The sequence below is a fragment of the Corvus cornix genome, chromosome 2, assembly GCF_000738735.6.
Source record: "Corvus cornix cornix isolate S_Up_H32 chromosome 2, ASM73873v5, whole genome shotgun sequence".
In the NCBI taxonomy this organism is placed as follows: domain Eukaryota; kingdom Metazoa; phylum Chordata; class Aves; order Passeriformes; family Corvidae; genus Corvus; species Corvus cornix.
The window spans coordinates 68163781-68184514 of NC_046333.1; the positions used below are offsets into that span (position 1 = coordinate 68163781).

Genomic DNA, 20734 nt, shown 5'->3' on the forward strand with positions numbered 1-20734 from the left:
AACTTAGGCTGAGGTTTTTATGTCCAAATGAAGAATTTATTGGGAAATTTCTTACCCTTTTTAAAAAAAAAAAAAAAAAAAGTTTGATCCAGAGTTTCCTTTAAAGGTTTTCCAGGGACAGAATTAAGAAAGGAAAAAAGTATGTGTCTGTCTCACTCCCCAGGGACACATCCTCTCCCTCACTGTCACTTCCAGAAGGCTGATAAAAATAAGCTTGCCCTTAAAGGAGCAGTTGGTTAGGCCATATATATATGATTAACCATATATAGATACATTAAAAAAATGTGTCTCCCATACCTGGGATTGGGGAAAGGAATACTCATTTCAAAATAACTACATTTTACAGTAGCTCAGCTGTATTAAAAGTCTACACCAATGCAGCATCCAATTGAGACATCTCCATTCTGAGTACTGGAGAATGGCAGAAGACAGAAAAGGAAACAACCAGTCACTTATGCCTTATATTTCTCAGGTATCCTGGGTTGCAGTGTATTCTACTACCATCCTCATGAGCTGTTGAAATCAGGTGGGGCAGTGTTTCCTTGCCTCCTCCCCCCAGACTATCTTGCTGTTAATGGCCCATCATTGTCCTGCACCATGACTCAGAGATAACTCCCTCTGGACTATTTTCTGTTAATGAGCCTAATCAACACTTGGCCTCATGACTCATTATCCCATTGTGAGATGCTCCACCCAGAGGGAGGAACCAAGCATTCCATCCTAGATATAGCTGAGATTCTGAACACCAGAGACAACCCTTCCACTGGATTTCCAGAGCACAGGAGCTACATAGCCACCACTGGACCTTCTGAGGAAGAGCAGACCCTTCTACAGGATCACTGCTTCAGGAGGACTGCAGCCACCACCCTGACTAACAGGGAGTTAGGTTGTATCTTGACTCTGTCAGTTTGAACCAGTGTTTTCTTTTATTTTTTCCTTAATTTCCCCATTAAATTGTTATTCTGACTTGGTGCCTCCCACCGCTTTGTTTTCAAACTAGTACATCAGCAAAACAGCCTTAAAACCAAAGCAAACCCTGCACTTAGATCCTGATGATGGGTAGTAGTAATAGTATACTCTGTTGACATAAACCTAGTATACGGTTCTGAAGATAAAAGATTTTCACAATGAGTTCTCAACCCTGGAGCTCTACGTAAAGTAACTATACTGCATACTATAAACTGCAGAAGAAATAGTGCAGAGGGGAGATAGAAAACCAGAACAGATCAATGTTCCACGTGACTCAGACCATGCAGTCTACCATATTGCTTAAAACTTTTTCATTTCTACCAAGCCAGAAAATACAGATAAACAAATTGGCAACAATTCAGATTATTTTTAGTTAAGAGTAAGGAAGTTGAAGAATTTGAACATGACTTTGTAAGACAGAAGGATAAATTGGTGTTAGGGTAAAATGTTGCAATATAGTGCATAAGGGACATAATAATATGAATTCTTAAGAAATAAAATTGAAATGAAATTCAACTTCTGGAGAAAAAAACAAGCCAAGGGTATCTTTAAGCTTGATTAAATGAAAACTGCTTTACTCTATAGTGATTTGCTAAATGGATATACAACCAAAGACAGAAAATTACACACTTCTGCATTTGAAAAAGAAGTTTAACCAGTAATTTTAGAAGTTAAGAGTGCTTTGCAAAGGACTTTAACCCATTTCATAGGCTTTTGTTTGCACTAATAAAATATTTGGTTGCTTTCCAGATCACTCAGCAGAGATCAAGCCACCATCCAAGTGCAGCGTACAAACACCCTGAAAAAGGAAGTTCTTCTCTTAGGGCTTTTTTTGTAAATCACATTTTACTACTTAACCAAAAAAGTCCCCCAACAAACAAAAGGAGGGCTCAAAGCTGCCTCTGTTCTTTCAGGATGCTAAAAAGAAATAAAAAAAACCTAACACATCATCCCAACTTTCCTTTTGTTGTACTGGCCACTCTAAATTCACAGCACTGAACTTCTTCAACCCTCCTCTTAATTCTGCTTTCAGAGAGGGTTTATATGCGTGGATTGTGGTCCATCTGGACAACTCTGTGGTTCACAGCTTTGTCAGGTGCTGTGCTCTTCCCATGGGATGTCTTGAGCTTGGCCAGTTATGTTGGTGACAGTGGACCATTCCTCATGCAGAGTCCAACACCCAGGTGCACACAGGCAGAGGTCAAAAAGGAACTGGGAGAATTTGGGAGGGAAGTGTATGAGCCCCCCTCACCCTAATGAACAGGGAGGGACAGAACTCCTTTCAGCTGGGCTTGGTATTGCATTGAGAACAGATGTTTCTCCTCAGTTCCAGTGGCCTCCATAATCCCTTCCATGCTTGCTTGATTCCTTTTGAGACTAAAGCTATCAGACACTTAACCAAACAGACGCTATTTTCCTTTGGTGTTCAAGTGGATTTTTGGTTTTCCAAATCTGTGGGTTTTAATCCCATAAGCTGCTTTGGGTAAAGGAGAGAACAGGTAACAAACAGAACTTAAGTTCAATCTTTTTTTCTTGTTTTGTTTTGGTTTTTTTTTTTCCCCTGATGCCTGGCTTTTCTTTTGCTGACAATACCATTGTTTTGAGATAAAAACAGCACCATTATCCAACTAAAATATCAGCAGACACTCTTGTTCCTTGCAGGGTGATACACTGCGAGCCATCTTTGTATTGTCAGCCTGCTGCTCCTGCAAGTTATTTATCTGAACTAATATGTGCAAGGAGGGAGATGCTAATGCCACTGTGCACACTGGTGGTGCTTGTCTGACTAACAAGTGATGTAATTCACTGCATTTCTTGTATGTCTTCTCTTCTCGTATGCCAGCACCAGCCTGCTTTATTCTAATTGTAACAACGTACACAGCTAGATGTGCTTTTCTTGCTCATTTTATACTTTGAGTTTTGCATGCCTTTCTGCACAAAATTTCCTTTCTTGTGGCATTTATTCTCAATTACATCCACATGTTGGACATTGCTAGCTGAATAAAAACTGTGGCAACTATAGGGTTCCCCAGAATAAAAAAACCTAGAATTTGTCAAGAAATGGTATTCCCCTGGCTTGTGGTCCTTTTTAAAATTGAAAGACAACTCTCTAGGCCTGTGTGACTGACAGACAAGATTCCCTTTACAGCTTCTCTTGTTGTACACTCTATTAAATAGAACTTCCCTGGATATTATGACTGTACTATGCTGAAACCATCTGCAGTAAGATTTCAAAGCTACTTTTTAATACCACTTTGATGAAGGAAACTCTTAAGGTATCAGAACCTATTGTTAGACACAAGGCCACTTTTTGTCTTGCCTACTTTTGAGTAATATGCTTTATTTGTAGGTTCCACTAACAGCTTTTCCACAACATTTCATTTCTTTGGTGTTGCCTTTCTGTTTTGTTCATCCATTTCAGGATTCCTTTTATTAGCTTTTAGTAAGAGCTGATGATCACCACATATTTCAAAACACCAGAACCACAGCAATGTTCAATTCAGTGATCTGTTCTCACTTCATCCATACATCACCCTAATTCTTAACCTTGTATATATATTACTTCATTGACTCAGTTTTCAAGGCCAAACCGTTAAAATACAAACATTCAACATAATGCTATTCTTTTTGATATCAGCTTGATTTCAGTGTGCGGAGACCACCAGCTCCCAGAGTAAACATTACTGTTATTTTATTCCCCAGAACCCTGCATATTTATACAGATATTTGCTGATTGCCTTTTTTGAGACTGTAAGATCTTTGGAACAAGAACCGCATCACTGAAGTTTGTCCCAGAAAAAACAGGATTAGGTGCTACAATAACACTAATATTTCCTAGTAATTTCTGTCATGGGATTTTCATATGCATACAAGTTTCTGGGATTTTTGATGTGCACTCCTCTTATAAATTAAACTTTAAATGAAAAGGTAAAAACAAGGCTGGGGAAAACTAATAGACTAAACACAGAGGAGTTTGACCACCCTGAGCCAAGACTTAAAAATCAACCTGAGTCACACTATTCAAAACAGTCATAGCAATAATCTCAAAATCAGGAACACTGCTTTCATATTAAAATTTTGAATTATTTTTCCAATATTACTTTTAAAAAAAATGTAATTCAGTTTTAATTTTAAAAGGTGCCTAAAATTTTTTTGAAGTGTAATATGTGTTCTTCTAGAATATTTCAAAATTATGCTTTACAACTAGTGATTTCTGTTTTGACTAACTCAGTTTACCAACAAAAATGTCTTGATAAAAAATTCCTAAACCAGCTCAAGTAAGAAGTTATTTTTCAAAACATGCTTTTGTCTTCCTGACAGCATCCTCCAAGTGGTAGTAGGAATTCTTAAAATTAACAGAAGGTGTATGCGGAGGAGGTGGGAAGTTTGGAAAGAGTGCTCCAAATGCCAGATCTATCATCTGCATTATTAATATGTCAGATCTGGTGCATATGAAGATGCATTTCTGCGCAACAAATACCCCTCATGATATATGATTCCCGAGGTCATGCTGAAAATGTGATGAGGTTTCCAGTTAAGACTGAAGGAATGTCCTGAGTAAGGAGCAAAACAGGATCCTGAACTGCAACAGCCCCATGCAGGGGAGGGAAGCACCTATTTACTACATTTTTAATGAGTTGCAGTGTGAAGTTAAAAATAAAAGCAGCAAGGAGAAGAGTGCATCTTTAATGAAGAGACAACTAATGTGTCAGCTCAGGAAGCTCCAAGGCAAGGCAAGCTCTAGAAGACAGGGCTGTCTCTCTTGGCTTCTCCCTAAATATGTCCACTCAGGCCATGCATAATGGCTGAGTTGGAGCCTGGGCCTCCATGAGGAAGATATGTCAAATCTTGAAAAGCTAGGAAAAGAGACTGATGTCAGACATAAGTGCAAAGTATTTTTCTTTTGCAACTTTTTTCCTAAGTTTTATAATCACAGAAATATTGCATGATTGGAAGGTGACCCCCAAAATTGTTGCAGGTGAGCAAAACAAAACCCTAATAAATATGGATATTTAGCATCCATTTCCCAGCAGATTGCACAGCTTAGCTTGGGGATTGGCAGCGGTGTATCAGGGCTGAGAGGGAAAGCCTCAGTTAATGCAAGAATATGCCTCCAGCAGCAGACAGAAGGTGGAACATATTGTGTATGTTTCATCAACCACGTATTGTGACTATCTCCTCGGCTCTCCTTTTTTGATCTGCACCTTAGGATCTTGTGATCATGTAAGTGTGAGAAAACTCTTGTATTGCCATCATCCCTAGAGCCAGTCAATAGCTTTCATTGTTAGTTGCTCAGACTAATGCCCAGGAAGGGTTGAAGGAGGTGGTGGCAGTTGAGGAAATTTTAACACCACAGTGAAACAGAAATGTATCTCACCTAACACCTTCCGTGTCACTACCTTTCCTCTGCAGGCCCTTCCGCTTCCATCTGATGCCATGTAACTGGGCCCTTGCCATACCACTATTACCAGAGTGAAAGGTTGGTGGGAACAATTTAATCTGATCTACCCAAAAAAGTCCTTCATGCCCAGGTATTTTTCCTGTCCGCCATGAGGTAAAAAAACCCAGGATACCAAAGGCAGAACTTATCAATCACTTCATTAGGAACATCACCACACTCCAAAATGCCTGTTAATTATCATAAAACCATCCCATGCGAAAACACACTCCTCTAGCTCACCTACTCAGAGAACTCTCATCCTGGCATCTCTTGCAACTTCCCCTTCAGCTTTGTTTACATCCTCTTAGATTTACATTCCTTCTTTAGCCCATGCAAAGCAAGAGATATTCCTGGCATCCGTGTGTGCATTGCCATGGTTACCTAGTTCATCTGCAGCAAAATGGGTTGGTCCATGACCGGACACTGCAGTTCCAGGAACACACTCCTCCCTTGTCCACCACTTCTCAACCTCTCCGGCTGCAGCTGTTCTTTTGGAAAATCTCAATGCAATCAACAAGTAGGGTACCCAACACAAACTCTCCCAAAGTCTTTAGTGCATTTTTTTCCCTATACAGTGTCTCCAAGTATGTTTTTTGGCAGGCCCAGTCCTCGAAAAATTCCAAACAGTTTTTCCAGCAAGCCGTTGTCAATAGTACACCTGCAGATTTGACCTGCTGCATTTTATTTGAGGGTGCAGTCTTGACTTGAAAATTTGAACATGGAAATTTTGTCTCAAAAGCATGCTTACGAGAACACTTGTGACCAACCTTAGTCTGTCAGGGAAGAACAAAGGTTTGGGGCATAACAATAAGGACCAAGAAGTCTTAAACAAGGGTCTCAGCTGGATGGGGGGGACAAACAGTTCCCTCCCAGAAAAGCAGTTCAAGTTTCTTTGGTGTCACTAATTTTACAGTACAAATTGAATTAACTGTGATCTACTGAGATATTAGCAAGCCAGACATCCTAAATAAGTGCTCAATATCAAATGAGGTATAAACAACAAAATATTGATAAAATATAATGAAAAGAAATTTCAATCCAGCAAAAGGCATATGCATCTCCTCAACTGGCTCAAATTTTCAAAGAAACAAAGCTTATTAACTTTGTTTTTTAAGCAACATCACTCTCACAGGTTTTTTCTCCAAGCAGTATTTATAACAAAATAGATATGTAAACTGTTACGAAGAATCCCTGCTCATACCATACATCTATTCCCATAATTAATGTTTCTAATATTCATACCAAATTTGACCTATTTAAACAAACTTAAAGCAATGATGTAATATCTAGAAATGGTACACTAAATATGTGTACCACACAATGTCAAGGCAAACACAGATGTATCTTATGGTGATTCTGAAAACACAAATACCAATGAATCTCTTTGAGGAAACCAAAAGCTGGTAAAATTCAAAATGGCTTTGTAGTCATATAGTTACGTAAAATAAAGTGAAGTTCTCCAGACTTGATTCAGCATGGCTGAAACAGTGTGGGTAATTTGTCAGCATCTCACCAGCAAAAACAGCCCCAGGTCAAATGAAAAATCAACACAAGAACAACGAGTCGTACACCTACCTTTTCCATTTATTGTTAATGCTGATGCAATTGTGGCTGTTACTGGCACTGGCAATTGTGGCACTAATGGATGTATCCTTGGTCGGCTCCCCATTCTAGCACGCTCTGCACCAGGTCCTAATAAAGCTCCCACAGGTTTTTCTGCTGCTACTTCTGGTGCTACAGAGTCATCTTGATCCTGCTCTATATGGTCCATTTTATCTGGGCTTTCATTCTGGAAGCCATCAACTGTTGTCCGGCTCTTAATTGGACTTTTGGGCACTAGGATTTTAATACCTGATTTTGCAAGGTCCATGTTTTTACGTCCAGAAAGTGATGGTGAATTGTTTTTCCGGAATTTCTGTGTGGTAGAAAAAAATTGATTATTTTTTGACTCGTGTTCTTTACTCATGACTAAAGATTTAGAAGATGTCTTTGAAAAAGAACTATTGGTAGATCTAGAAATTTGTTTTCTGGCATTATTTGGAGAGGTCCTGTTTGTCCTGGTCAATGTGCTTTCTTTCTGCTTTTCATTGTGGCGTCTGTTAAATTCATGTATATATTCCTCACAATTAACAAGGTGCTGTTCTGGCTCCCAAGTGTCATCTTCGCTGTCGTATCCTTTCCATCGCACCAAATACTCTGTTTTTCCTTTCTTGTTTTTCCTCTTGTCAACAATTCTCTCTACCTGTTAAAAAGGAAAAATAAGCATTAGACATGGGCAGATATGCAACTCAAGAGAGCAACTTGCATGGAAATAACCTGTTAAGTGTAGACAGATTTTAAAGTATTCTTGTAGTTTTGTAATTCTGTACTGTAACTCTATAGTATTACAGTCTTTCTCTGCTGACTGGAAATCCCCCTCTTTAAACTTCACATTGTTACTTTTATCTCAAAAACATGTTATAGAATACCAAAATTTTTCTTCACTAAGTATTTTGCATGCACAAGAATCTGAATATGACATACTAAAATTGACAATCAGCACCGGCCTCAGTGAAGCTCTTGCACCAACTTCAATGTGGACAGGATTTCCCTCTCTCAATATAGAGGCCATGTTTAAATATGCTGTATAAATACTGTGTGTTTACCTTACCAACTTATCAATTTGATATTGTTTGAATAATTTGCTTGCTTAGCATAAGGCATATGTGAGAATCTCTTATTTACAGTGAGCTAACCTTTAGCTACTAGGGACAATATGGAACAGCTTAGGAACTGGGGCAAATTCAGACAATTTTTTATAGAGGCTTCTTGTGAAAACTGAGAATTTGTTTTTGCCAGAGCCTTTGATATACATACTTAAAGAAATTACCATGCCTCACTTATCTGCAAAGAGGGATGATATTTATGTCACAAGTATTAAGCATGCATATGCTACAACTGCATGTGGGACCCATAGGCTGGAGGAATTCAGGCACTGGGGTAAAGCAGACAGGGCAGACAGCAGCAGCTGCAGGGAGAGAGGCTCATGCCTCAGACCAAAACTTATGCCAATCATGCTAATCCTGTGGAAAGGGAATTCTTTCACAGGAAAAGAGATATAAGTGCAAGGCTAGTCTTAGGATTTCCCCTTTTTATTTCATTTTTCCTACCCAGACTGATTCTTCTGGTAAATCCTCCATCCCACTTCATTTCAGTTATGGGACTGATACAGCTGCCTTACTCATCTCTCTCTTCTTTTTGGTATTAAAAAGGAAAAAAAAAAAAAAAGCAGGGGTTTGGGACTATTATTTATTAATTTAACTCCCAGCCCTTCATGAACAAAGACCATGCATAGAAGCCAAGAACACACCTACCTAGAAGAATCTCTGAAGAAAGAGTGATATTTACTGGAGTGGCAACCAAATGGAATGTCTACAGAACAGCTTAGAAGGATGGGAGGAAAATACAAGTACGTATGGTGCACATATAAATGGTGTATATATATGGTATATGATTCATTACCAAATCACATGACTGCTGACAACAGATTCTCTTAAGAGTGCATCTCAATTTAACACGTGGCATGCTATCATAATGTACTCCCTGGTTTTCAACAGTAAGGTTAAATGATTACTATTATTTTAATCTCAACAGCAATATAAGGACATACCCTACAACTGCATGTGATATCCTGCAGGTGTTGTACTATGCTGTTCTGTCACCTGTTGCTGAGCTCTGTCTGCATAGGTCTTAAAAAAAGGCAACAAAATCAACAACACAAAAATAAAAACAAAATACAATCAATCTCCACCTTTGCCTTGTTAGTCAGTTCAATGCATTCTACAGAGAGACATGCAGTATAAACTGTCCAAATTTTATTTAAATCCTAAAATACATTTAAATACATTAAAACTATTTTTATTCCGATTATTTAACTTCCTAGTATTACTGGGCTTAAAAAAACATGCAGCTAGAAAAATGAAACTTGTTTTTCCATGGAACTATTTAAAGACATCTTAAAAGAAAATGCAACTCCAAGAGTCGAAAAAAGTCACTGTAGAGAAACATGCCTTCAATTTTTTTTAGTAGAGACTGACTAAAAAGGCCTTCAAATACTAAGTCAGAAATGTTAAATTTAAAACTAGGCACAAAACTCATGAATCAAACTACCTATCTTGTCAAAAAAGCAGTTACTTCTAGTCTTGCTTATATTCTCTGACTCTCTTGACCTTCTAAAATAGATTTTAAAAGCACCATTCTCAGAGAAAGATCTCTACTACTAGCAAGCTATTTTTATTCTCTAGTAAGAAATCTCTGTAATGACCAGCACCAATTACTGGGCACAAAATTCTACCACTGTCTTTCAATACTGAAAGGCCACCCATTAAGGACATGCCCTTTTCAAGTAAAAAGCCATCCCTCTCATCCAAAAAACCAGACACCTTGCAGAGATAACAGATGAACTCTAGAACAGGAGACACAAAAATCCATTCTTAACCCAATGATTTATGGAGCAAGCAGAATTGCATAAAGAAAACAGTTATATTTAGCTGTATTGTCCAAGCCTGCAACAAAGCCTACTTTCACATCACTCTTTTTGATTTAAAGGAATTTTTTCCTAACCCTTTAATTTTTCTTGAATACATTTTTTATTTACAACACAAAATTTATAGCAATTAACCTGTGATACACAATTTATCATGCAGCTTCAGAGCTTTAATGAGGAACTTCTTTTTTTGGATTGACTCCATTTGGCTAGTCTGACTCCCCTAGAAGCACTTGAAGAACTGCGGAGGAATATTCTGCCTCAATACTTTTGCTGATGATAACAGCTACATAACTGTTTCTCATCCAGAACTGGGAGCAAGACTACATCCTTTGCCATAATCACACTAGAAATGGTGACTAGTACTTTGTGACAACTACCATTTCTACAGTACCCCATGCCTGGTGCCATGGGGTAGTACTTATTTTTAGAGATTAAAAGGTTCTGTACTGCAGGATTTGCCATTAATGGTTAGTTTTCGAGTGTTGTAGAAGAATCACAACAAAATAGAAAATAACATAAAAAATATATATAACTGGTGTGAGGAAAGTTATCAGGCAAACTACCTAGGAGGCAGAAAAATAACATTTTGCAGTTTATTTTAGCATACTATGTTATCACTTTCCCCACCTGGGGGATACTGATCAATGACACTCAAAAACTCAGCTAGCAGAAGAACTGACAGGGAAACAATGAGCTGCTCAGAGGTATAATCCAACAACGAAATGCACGAATTATAATCCCACCTACCACAACTATACCTGAGATTTCCCATCTGTAAAATGGTCAATTTCCCTTCCTTCCATGAATGTGGTAAAATTGGTTCATGCTTGCTCTCCCTCCCTGAGGATTTTAATTGCTTTTATTAGCAAATTATACACAACTTACACTCAAAAAAATCCCCAACAAACAAACAAATAAACAAACAAGAACAGTATATGGTTTCAGGCTGAAGTTCTGTCTGGCTACAGCTGCACCAGGTGAAAATGGCAACACTGCAACTCCTCCTCCCTGTCCTGTGCTCAGAGACAACAGCTCCTCCCCACCTGTCAGCACGTCTTCTGTAATTATTCCCTAATGTAGTTCTGTCAAAGTGACCTGGTTTAGATATTAAGAATACCTGAGTTAAAGTAGGCATCCTGAAATAACTGGTTTGGAGAGCAGCCACATATGCGGTATTTTCTGACACATTTAAGAGGACTGCAACTTACAGCAGAGGACAACAAACACATATGGGCTGGACTGGTCCAGTAACCTCATTGTCAAGAAAAGGACATTTATTCTTAATCCCTGATGAAAGATCTTTAGTTCATGTCAATAAAAGTAAGCATAAAATTCAGAAGAACATTCTCAATCTAAAGAACTATAATTTGGGCACATTTGTAAACTCAATATAAGGCATACTCTCTGTCATTGTATATGTATATATATTAAAAAGATCACACTTTAGTTTAACAGAATATTTGAAGCAATAAAATTAAAGGTACAGCTGTCGGGGGGTGGGAAGGCAACAAAAAACAGAAGGACCAAAATAAACACATGTGGGCATGTACATGTTCAATGACTATTGCCTTTTTTATAATAAATCCATTGTGCATTCGCATCATATTCCTTTCTGTCCTCACATTCATGTCAGGCTAAATTAATTTAAAGTTTACAGAACAGAATCTATTTGAGTTCATACTCTATCTGTTGTCTGTAAAATATAGGAGAAGGCCTTGTTCTGTTAGCTGAAGGCTATGTTTACATTACTGTTTTGGTTCAGAGCACTAGTACAATTTGGGAGCAAATCCTTCTCTCCTCTGCACTATTCCTGTTTATTGTGGGATGGTTTTGTTCACAGACCAATTTTGGTATACAGCATGTGGATTCTTTATGGAGAAATATAAACTGGAAATGGAAATGTACCAATGCAATGGTGTTATCTGTCATGCTTCAACCCCTAAGGGGGCACACGGATCCAAGCAAGTAACACCTCTGAACAGTTTCAATACATGTAGTGGCATTGATATTTGATCCTGAGAGGCTCCACTAAATCTAGTCCAAAATAAAAGTGCTGCGCAGCAGAATATGTAGAGGTGGGGGTCACAGCACCAACTGCTTCACTCTACTGATTTTCTCCACTTGAGCCAAATTACTACTGCAGATATTGCCCAAGTCAGACAGAAAGCTAGAATAAATGCAACTCTTACATGTCACACATGTATGCACTACAAGTGAAGAGTCACCCTTCCTTAAATTGGAAACTGTTTCACACACAAATGGGACCTAAACGATCCCCCATAAGCAATCAGCAACATTTACAAGTGATTGTATCTTCCATTTATTAAAACGCTGCAGAAGTCAACGCTAAACAGTATTCAAATACTTTCTATTGTAAATAAAATAAATGCATTTGACATTAAAAAATCAACTGATAAATAGCAGCATACAACACAAAAACCATTAAGTGCCACATTTTGCTTAAAGTAGTTTTGGGAAAACAGTTATTCAAAAAGAGATTTGATGAGGATCCCAAAACACACCTGAAGGTCTGTAGAATGTGCACTAAAATCTTAAATGTAGACATTTTATAAAAAATACATAATTTCCCATAGGATGACTTAAGGCCAGGTCAGAGAGTTGCTCACTGCAGTTAGCACCAGCAGGGAAATTTTAAAACCAGCTTAACACATACACATAGAATATCAAAATCTGTATCAAAAAGAATATCAAAACCCAATATTGTATGGTTTAGGTTTAAATAGCATAATTAGAAAACGACACTAGGATACCATATAAACCCGAGTTCATCTTCACTGTACAAAGCTCCACGTTGCTCCGTTCATGCAAGCCTGGAAGTGCACACATCAGCCTGCCGCCACATGCTCCCGGAGCTGACTGATTTGATTAGCAGAACAGACTGATTGGATTAACAGTCGATGAATTGCTGTAAACTGAGCTGCTGCATCCTTATGGCATGACTGACCAGAGTGTCTGTACAGTACAGGACTGGCCATGGTGAGGGCTGTATTACAAATACATTGTTATGGAAGCCAGAGCTGTACAAAATAAATGTGGATCCGATGTGGGGAAGATTATTGCCTTTCCGTCAAATTAGCTACAGCAGATGATACAGCTTTTGAGTTACTTTTGTGACAGCTCTGGGATGAAGGATGATACCTGATCTGGGACAAGGCCTGCCAATATAGAGCTCCACTGTCTTCACGCAATTGGGACCAGCAGGATGAGTTCATACAGGATCATCACTTTGCAATTCACAGTCACTCCCAACCTCCTTTGGAGGAAGCAGTGTGTGCAGTGAGGTTGGAACACATTCATGTCTATGAGCAGGAGTCCCACAAGGGGCTAATACACTTCCTGTGGTCCTTCATGCTAGCAGTACAATAAAGAGAACTGCATAGCTCAACACTCCTTTCAAAAATTAAACAGCCGTGCTAAAACAAATATTAAGATTTCTCTTTTTCCCAAGCTCTATTTCAATCAAAGGCTGTCCATTCCTTTAGGATTCCTGGACACAAGTCATGCAAGAGCTAACATTGTGGCTATCCGCAACATTCAATTAATATAGTGTAGTGCCCTGCGGACTATAATTCACATTTTAATTCACCCTCTATATAAATTTCTAATCAAGTTGCCTATAAAATCACAATTGTCCCAGTCAAGCTCACTATTTATCATCAACTTTCACATCCTTTCATGGTCTTAGCGAAGACAATAGACAAAAGAGTTTAATTACTGCATTCTCATCAATGCCAGTGATTCCAGGGAATCACAGCTATGGTGCATGCCATGCCTGGTTGCACAGCTGCCTCCTGAAAAAGCATTTCAGAAAGTTTTATACCTGGTACCTACATTAAACAAACTAATCACTGTATGTGCAACTCCTTTATGATGTATTAAAAAACGTAGATCACAAGCAGAAAGCAGATATTTGTAAGAAGCCTTTTTCATACAGGACATCAGGGAAATGGGTGTGGAGGGAGGACCTGTGACAAAGTGACTTTGCTTTAGAGAATTAACTCCCTGGATAAACAGTGTGCCTGAGATTTACCTCCTCACAAGTCACCACTGATGATTGATGCTAAACTGTCAGTATCACAGATTTTTCCAGATATAATTTACAGAGAAATCATTACAACAGTTGCAATGCAAGTTAGAGGCTACTGCAGAATTTATCAACTGCTTTACCCATTATAGTCACCTAGCTATTGCAAGAATAGTTAGAAAATCTTAATCTCATTTTATCAACTCCCTGTTTGCAACAGTTCTAACCTTCTATTTACACTGAGGTAAGATAGACACACCTTTTCTATTTTGCACAAAAGCAGAATGAAAATCCATTCAAAGATGTTAATACCTGTACAAACTTAATATAAACAAACACCTGCAACAATGGATTCTTACCAAACATGCACTGTTTTCCTCCTTTTGAAATAAGAACAAGTAGCATCAAATAGGCTTATCATCTTAAACAGAAAAGGTCCTAATCAGGAAAAACTGTTAAAACCCACTAGCACTGGATTTAGGAAACACATTTTTGTCAGTCAAAGCTATTACATAAGTATTACTGTGTTATTAAGTTATTAAAAATTTTATCATTATTAGTTACTAGAAGATTTCAGTATCATCCACGTATAGAACGCCAAAGGAAATTCTTCCCATCTTCAATTCCATTGTAAAAGCTACATGTCAGGAGGCAAATTCTGGATATTTTTTTCCCAGAGGTAAATATCCTGTCTCCACTTGCCAAATTCTCTTGCTTATATGTCTCCACTGCAGTCACAAAAAGTGAAGGTCCAAAACTTGGTGCTACCGATGTTTTGCTAAATTAAAAAATACAGAAAACCGAAATGTATGCTTATTATTGGCAACTCTGGCAACGTGAAAGGAAAAACTCACCCAAAGATCCCCATATTTTGGGTGTGATAATTTGGGAAAATGTAGAAATAATCTAAAGCCACCTCACAGCTTCAACAGCTTGAAAACTATTTACTTAAAGGATAAGGACAACAGAAATATTGTCACTTTGTCCTTCAGCTAGAATAATACAGAGTAGCAGATAAAGAATTTGTCAATATTAAGCATCAGGACTACAGACTTGCTTTCAAAGCGGGAGAAACTGGACCTTCAACAGTGCTCAAGTACAAATGACTGATAAAGATTCAAAATATTTTATCTAAAACGAGTGTCTTAAGCAGAGAGTAGGTCCCAGCAAAACTGCATTCTAAGCGTTAGAGAACACTTTGTTACAGCTAAGCAAACTTCAGAAATGGGAATTGTAACAAGAAAGAGGAGCAGAAAAAAGAAAATTATAGGACAGTTGAAGAGTGAACTTGGTATGCTGTAGTCATTTTATCAAATTTCACTTAATTCTACAACAATTTCATCTACCGACATCAAACAAGGCTTTTTAGCAGCCTACTGCTTGCAGAAGCAGCAGTGACATTTACTGTAGATATTGTAGTGCTATTGCAGATCAGATCTACTGTAGACCTGACCAAACCTCAGAAAGAAGGGACACAGACCTCAGCTCTTAGAATCTTATTCAGTAGCAGCCTCTTTTTCTTTTTTCCTCTTAAGAGGTTCTGGGATGCTACTTCTAAATATAGCAGCAAAAGCTTTCTCTGGAATGATCCCATCCAAGAATGCACAACACAGAGCCTCCTACCTGGCTCCTCTCACCCTTGCATCGAAAGCTTATTTTAATAACAAATAAAGCTCCTGGATACACGACCATGACTGAATCTTTGTTTTCAAATACAAAGGCACTAAGCAATTCTAGATCATAGTTATGAACAACATTATTTGCTGGCTTCTTCTATATTCCTTACCTCAATGCCAACATATCCCAGAGGAATGTGTGTCCCTGGGCACTCTGCCTGCAATATGACTTCTCTCAACACTTGATCTAGAAAAGCTGGTGATATGAAAACATCCCCTAATTAATCAACCTCAATGCTTGCATAGCTGCCTCTTAGTTCTGACATTCTGTTTCTTTAAAAGATTTATTAGTAGATGAACTATTTTTTCCAGATAGAAAAAGGTACTTCTCTGGTTTGGGTCTCAAGTCCCTCCATCTCTCCATCTTTAGTCTGAACCTGAACTCATTTCTTACTTAATATCACTGCAGCTTCCATGACTATACTCTCCCATTTGTTTTTGTAACCAGGCTGTGGAGTACAAATAAAGCTGTGTGATTGCTGGTAACTCTGCTTGGCAAAGATTCTTTCAACTTTCAAGGTTTTAAAGTTTGTTTGTAAAAACAGGTTCTACAACGTTCGTCCAGTGTGTACCTTCCTAACAACAAAAAAAAAAGGACTCAGAGTACACACAGTAAGTTCATGATCTTCACACATAATTAGCTTTTTACTAGGCCTGCACATTGCACATGAGCAGTACAAGTTTTCCAATAAGGTGTGTATTCAAATTACTTTCTTGTTTCACCAGTATTTGTAGCTTTCAGCTTTATCCTTCAAACATGTCAATCAGAAATAAAACTAGCCTACACTGAACCACTGGTTTTAACACACATATACCTCCTGCTAGTGTAATTTGCATGAAGATACATTCCCAATAATTACCATTTTCCTGAAATGCATCTAATGCTTACGTACATTTTAACATCAGATCACTAATTACTCAACCTAACATATTACACTGATATTAAAACTCCTGAATCAAAGGGACTGATGACTAAGATTGGTTTTTGTTGTCTTTTGAAAATATGCACTGTCTTAAGCTCTGTTACTTACTGATCCTATCCACCATCAGTTCAAATATGCATACTAAAAGTAACAGACACTAGGTATTAATCTGATCACTCTGATGTTGGTTAATAAAACATCTCCCATTTCAAAATCCCTCATGCTTTGGCAAGGAGAACAAAGCAGAAAAAGCAGTGTTTTAGGCTTGGAAAATGGCAGCTTCATTAACAGCAGCTTTTGTTGAGGTAATTAAACTCATCTTTCAAGAATTCAGATTTTTTTTAAAAAAAAGCTGGGTAGCAGCAGCTTCTCTATCACATGGTTAACATGAATTTCTGAAGCAATATACATATAAAAACCTTCTCCATAAGCATCTTCTATTTCCTGTAATCTGGAATGAAGTAGGATAAGGAAAAACACATGCAGTTTCCAGAACTGGGTAATAAAATATTTTAAAAGGTGATTTTTTTACTCAAACCACTTCTTCTTGAACATTATTTTTCTCCAGAAAGCATCACCTCAACAGTGGCTGTAGCATGAAGTAGCCATTGAACTCTTGATAAAACACTTAAAAATTGTGCTTTAAGGTCACAGCACAGATATTAAAGCAACCTGAACTATTTGTTGTTCAGGTTGTTAAAGAGCAGATTTGGCCACTGCTCTTTAAAGTCTGTGAATAGTCAGAGCCTTTTCCTAAAAAAGGACAACTGAAATCTCCACTTAGGCAGAAATGACATAGCACTACAACTTGCTGAAGTCCTTCCTCAAGAGCAAAGGAACCACGAGTTACCTTCTACAAGCACAAATGTCCTTCTCTGTCTGCATTCCAGTCTTTCCCTCTGCACAGATGTCATATAAAATAATCTGCCAACTTTCTATTATAACTACAAAAATACTGTAAATAAATTATCACACACTTTTTGAAGAGGAAGAACATATTTTTCTGTATTTTCCACCAGATATGGATATTATATTGGCTTTTGCTGTATCCTTACCCACCTGCTGGACTTACTTCTTTTCTCTTTGGAAAACAATAAAATCATCGCTCATGCTATCTCCTTCACTTTCAGTTGCTTTTTATTCCTTTCCCTCTGTCTCTGTGTGAATCTGATGTTGCTATTTGCAGTGCTTTTCCTAATCACACATTACAGTTCGCTCTCCAAAATATGCCTTGAGGATTATTTTCCTCATAACTCTACACTGTAATGGTGTATTAAACACTTACTCATTTCTCTAGATTCAACACTGAAGTCATTTGTAAAATACTCTGCAAAATAACACTTTTTATTTTAAAAAAAATTAAAAATCAGTATGCTCACTTCAATCTATGCAGCTTTTTGTGGTTCAGCAACTGTTCACAAACAGGTTTCATTATATAGAAAATATTTCAATTTAGACCCAAACTTTTCTTTTTGCCTTAGTTGCTTCACTGATAAATCTCAGGTTATTTCTACAGTGTAGAGAATAAACGACTGTCTCATCTCTTGGTCTATGAAATAGACAAATTCACTAATGTATGTGCATAGAAAATCAAGACTTAAGCAGGTAATGCACTGGCATCTATCCTCCTCTCCACTTTTCGTATCTAAACTCAGTTTAAATACGCCCTGTAATCATGAACACTTTTTTACTTAAGAGCTGGTTTTTATATATAACACCTTAGCCTTATTGCTCTTTCTCCATCAAAAAAACCCTGATATCCAAAGTAGTATCACAAAAAGAACATGAAATTTACTTAACTTTATCCTCATATTGCAATATAAGCATTATTTACAGTTGCCTGCACAGAGAAACAGTCATCACAGGCCAGTATGACCAGCAGGGAGCTACCCTTCAGAAACAGCTACTGCCTCACAAAGCCTCTTTCCTACAGAAGTAATGCCAGTCAGTTTCTTTGCACAAAGAAGTCCTCAAATTCAGGTTTGCTCAGCCAAGGTCTAACATGTTGGTCTTCCAAGCGTCTAACCTTGGTAATCCCTACCTCCATAAAATAGAAATAATTTATTTAGAAGCAAGTTTCCAAATTCCAAGAATATGGCATCATAGTTATTTTATCATAACCCAGTTACAGTAACACTGAAATATAAAATAATGTTTTGCTTTCTTTAAAATTTGGCTGGAAGGACAGGTGAGAGTTCCTTTTTTTCTGTACATTTGTCTTTATGCTTAGCATTATTATTGCATAATTACAGTGTATCCAAAGAATTTATCCTGCAAATACCTTGTCAAGTGTCCATCTGTTTAGAGAAACAGTCACATTTTAAAAACATTTGGAATTCAGAATCTTCATTAAAACAGATACTTTCCCTTTTATCAGGTGCTGCTAATTAATCTAGTCAGTTGTCAATGCCCAGTACCATCTGTAAATTCAAAATAGCTAGAGATTAACCTGAATGTATTTTAAAGCATTACTTTAAAAAATACGTTTGTATGTAAGAAGTCTTTTGTGATAACTTTGAATAGCATTTTTAATACTTTAGCACCATAGTATACTCAGTACAGGATTTCATTTTATCTCTATAGTTACTAAAAATTAAACTAAATTAATTCATATTGTTACTGTTACAGCAGTGTTACAGAGAACAGAACTTAATCTTTAAAAGAAATGCACAAATTTAGATGCAATCCAAAGCACTAACGTATGTGTAAAGATATTTCCTGTAAACTGTGTTCAGACTACTGTACTTTATCATGTAGCTCATGAGCATCTTCCACACCTTGCTACTTGAGTAACCCAAAAATTCAGCTTTTTACTTGCTATTTTTGTAATTACTAGTCAGTCACCAAGATACAGATATGTGGACAGACCGTGCAGTGGATAAAGAATTGGCAGGATGGCCGCATGCAAAGAGTTGCAGTCAATGGTTTGATGTTCACGTGAAGATCAGTGACAAGTGGGGTCCCTGAGGGGTCACTCCTGGGGCCAATGCTGTTCAGTATCTTTGTCAGTGACATGGACAGTGGATCAAGGGCACCCTCAGCAGGTTCACTGACGACACCAAGCTGTGTGCTGCAGTCGACAGGATGGAGGGAAGGGACGGCATCCAGAGGGACTGGACAGGCTGGAGAGGTGGGACTGTGCAAACCTCATGAGGTTCAACAAAGCCAAGTGCAAGGTCCTACACACGGGTCAGGGCAATCCCAGGCACACCCAAAGGCTGGGCAGAGAAGTTTTGAGAACAGCCCTGAGGAGAAGGACTTGGTGATGGGTGGCTGACAAAAAACTGAACATGAATCAGCAGTGTGCACTCACAGCCCAGAAAGCCAATGGAACCCTGGGCTGCATCCAAAGAGACTGGCTAAAGTGATTCTCCCACTCTACTCTGCTCCCATGAGACCCCGCCTGGAACACTGTGTACAGTTCTGGGGCCCTCAGCAGAAGGAGATGGAACCATTGGAGCAAGTTCAGAGAGGACTGGAGCACCTCTCCTATGAGGACAGGGTGAGAAGTTTACAATAGAATCATAGAATATCCTCAGCTGGAAGAGTCATCAACTCCAGCTCCTGGCCCTGCACAGCACCAACCCCAAGACTCACGCCACGTGCCTGAGAACATTGTCAGTGCACTTCTTGAACTCTGTCAGGCTTGGGGCTGTGACCACTTCCTTGGGGAGCCTGTTCTTGCCCAACCATCCTCTGGGTGAAAAAACTTTTTGTAATATCCAAACTAAACCTCCTCTGAGAAAACTCCAGGCCATTCCCACAAGTCCTGTCACTGGGCACCACGGAGACAAGATCAGTGTCTGCCCCTTTTGTTCCCCTTGTAAGGAAGCTATAGATGAGATCTCCCGTCAGTCTCCTCTTTTCCAGGCTAAACAGACCAAGTGGCCTCAGCCACTCTTCATACGGCTTTCCTTCTAGAACCTTTAAAATCTTGATTGAGGAGAGTCCAGCCTGGAGAGGAGAAGCTTGCATGGAGATCTCGTAGCAACCTTCCACTATCTCCAGAGGCCCTACAGGGAAGCCCGAGAGGGACTCTTCATCAGGAACTGTAGTGATAGGACAAGGAGTAATGGGTACAAACTGAAAGAACTGAAATTTAGGTTAGATATACAGAAGAAATTCTTTACTGTGAGGGTGGTGAGGCAATGA

At 38.4% G+C, this 20734-nt stretch overlaps 1 protein-coding gene across 2 annotated transcripts in view; it reads right to left on the reverse strand.

The window, feature by feature from the left end:
• Positions 1–20734, reverse strand: part of CDYL (chromodomain Y like) — a 106338-nt gene that overhangs the window by 51882 nt on the left and 33722 nt on the right. For both annotated transcript variants that reach the window (XR_005601494.1, XM_039549628.1), the window contains exon 2: positions 6986–7652. Coding sequence is in view for 1 of the 2 variants with exons in the window: in XM_039549628.1 (XP_039405562.1) it covers positions 6986–7652 (667 nt within the window). In the remaining variant the exon portion in view is untranslated. The remainder of the gene's footprint in view (positions 1–6985; positions 7653–20734) is intronic.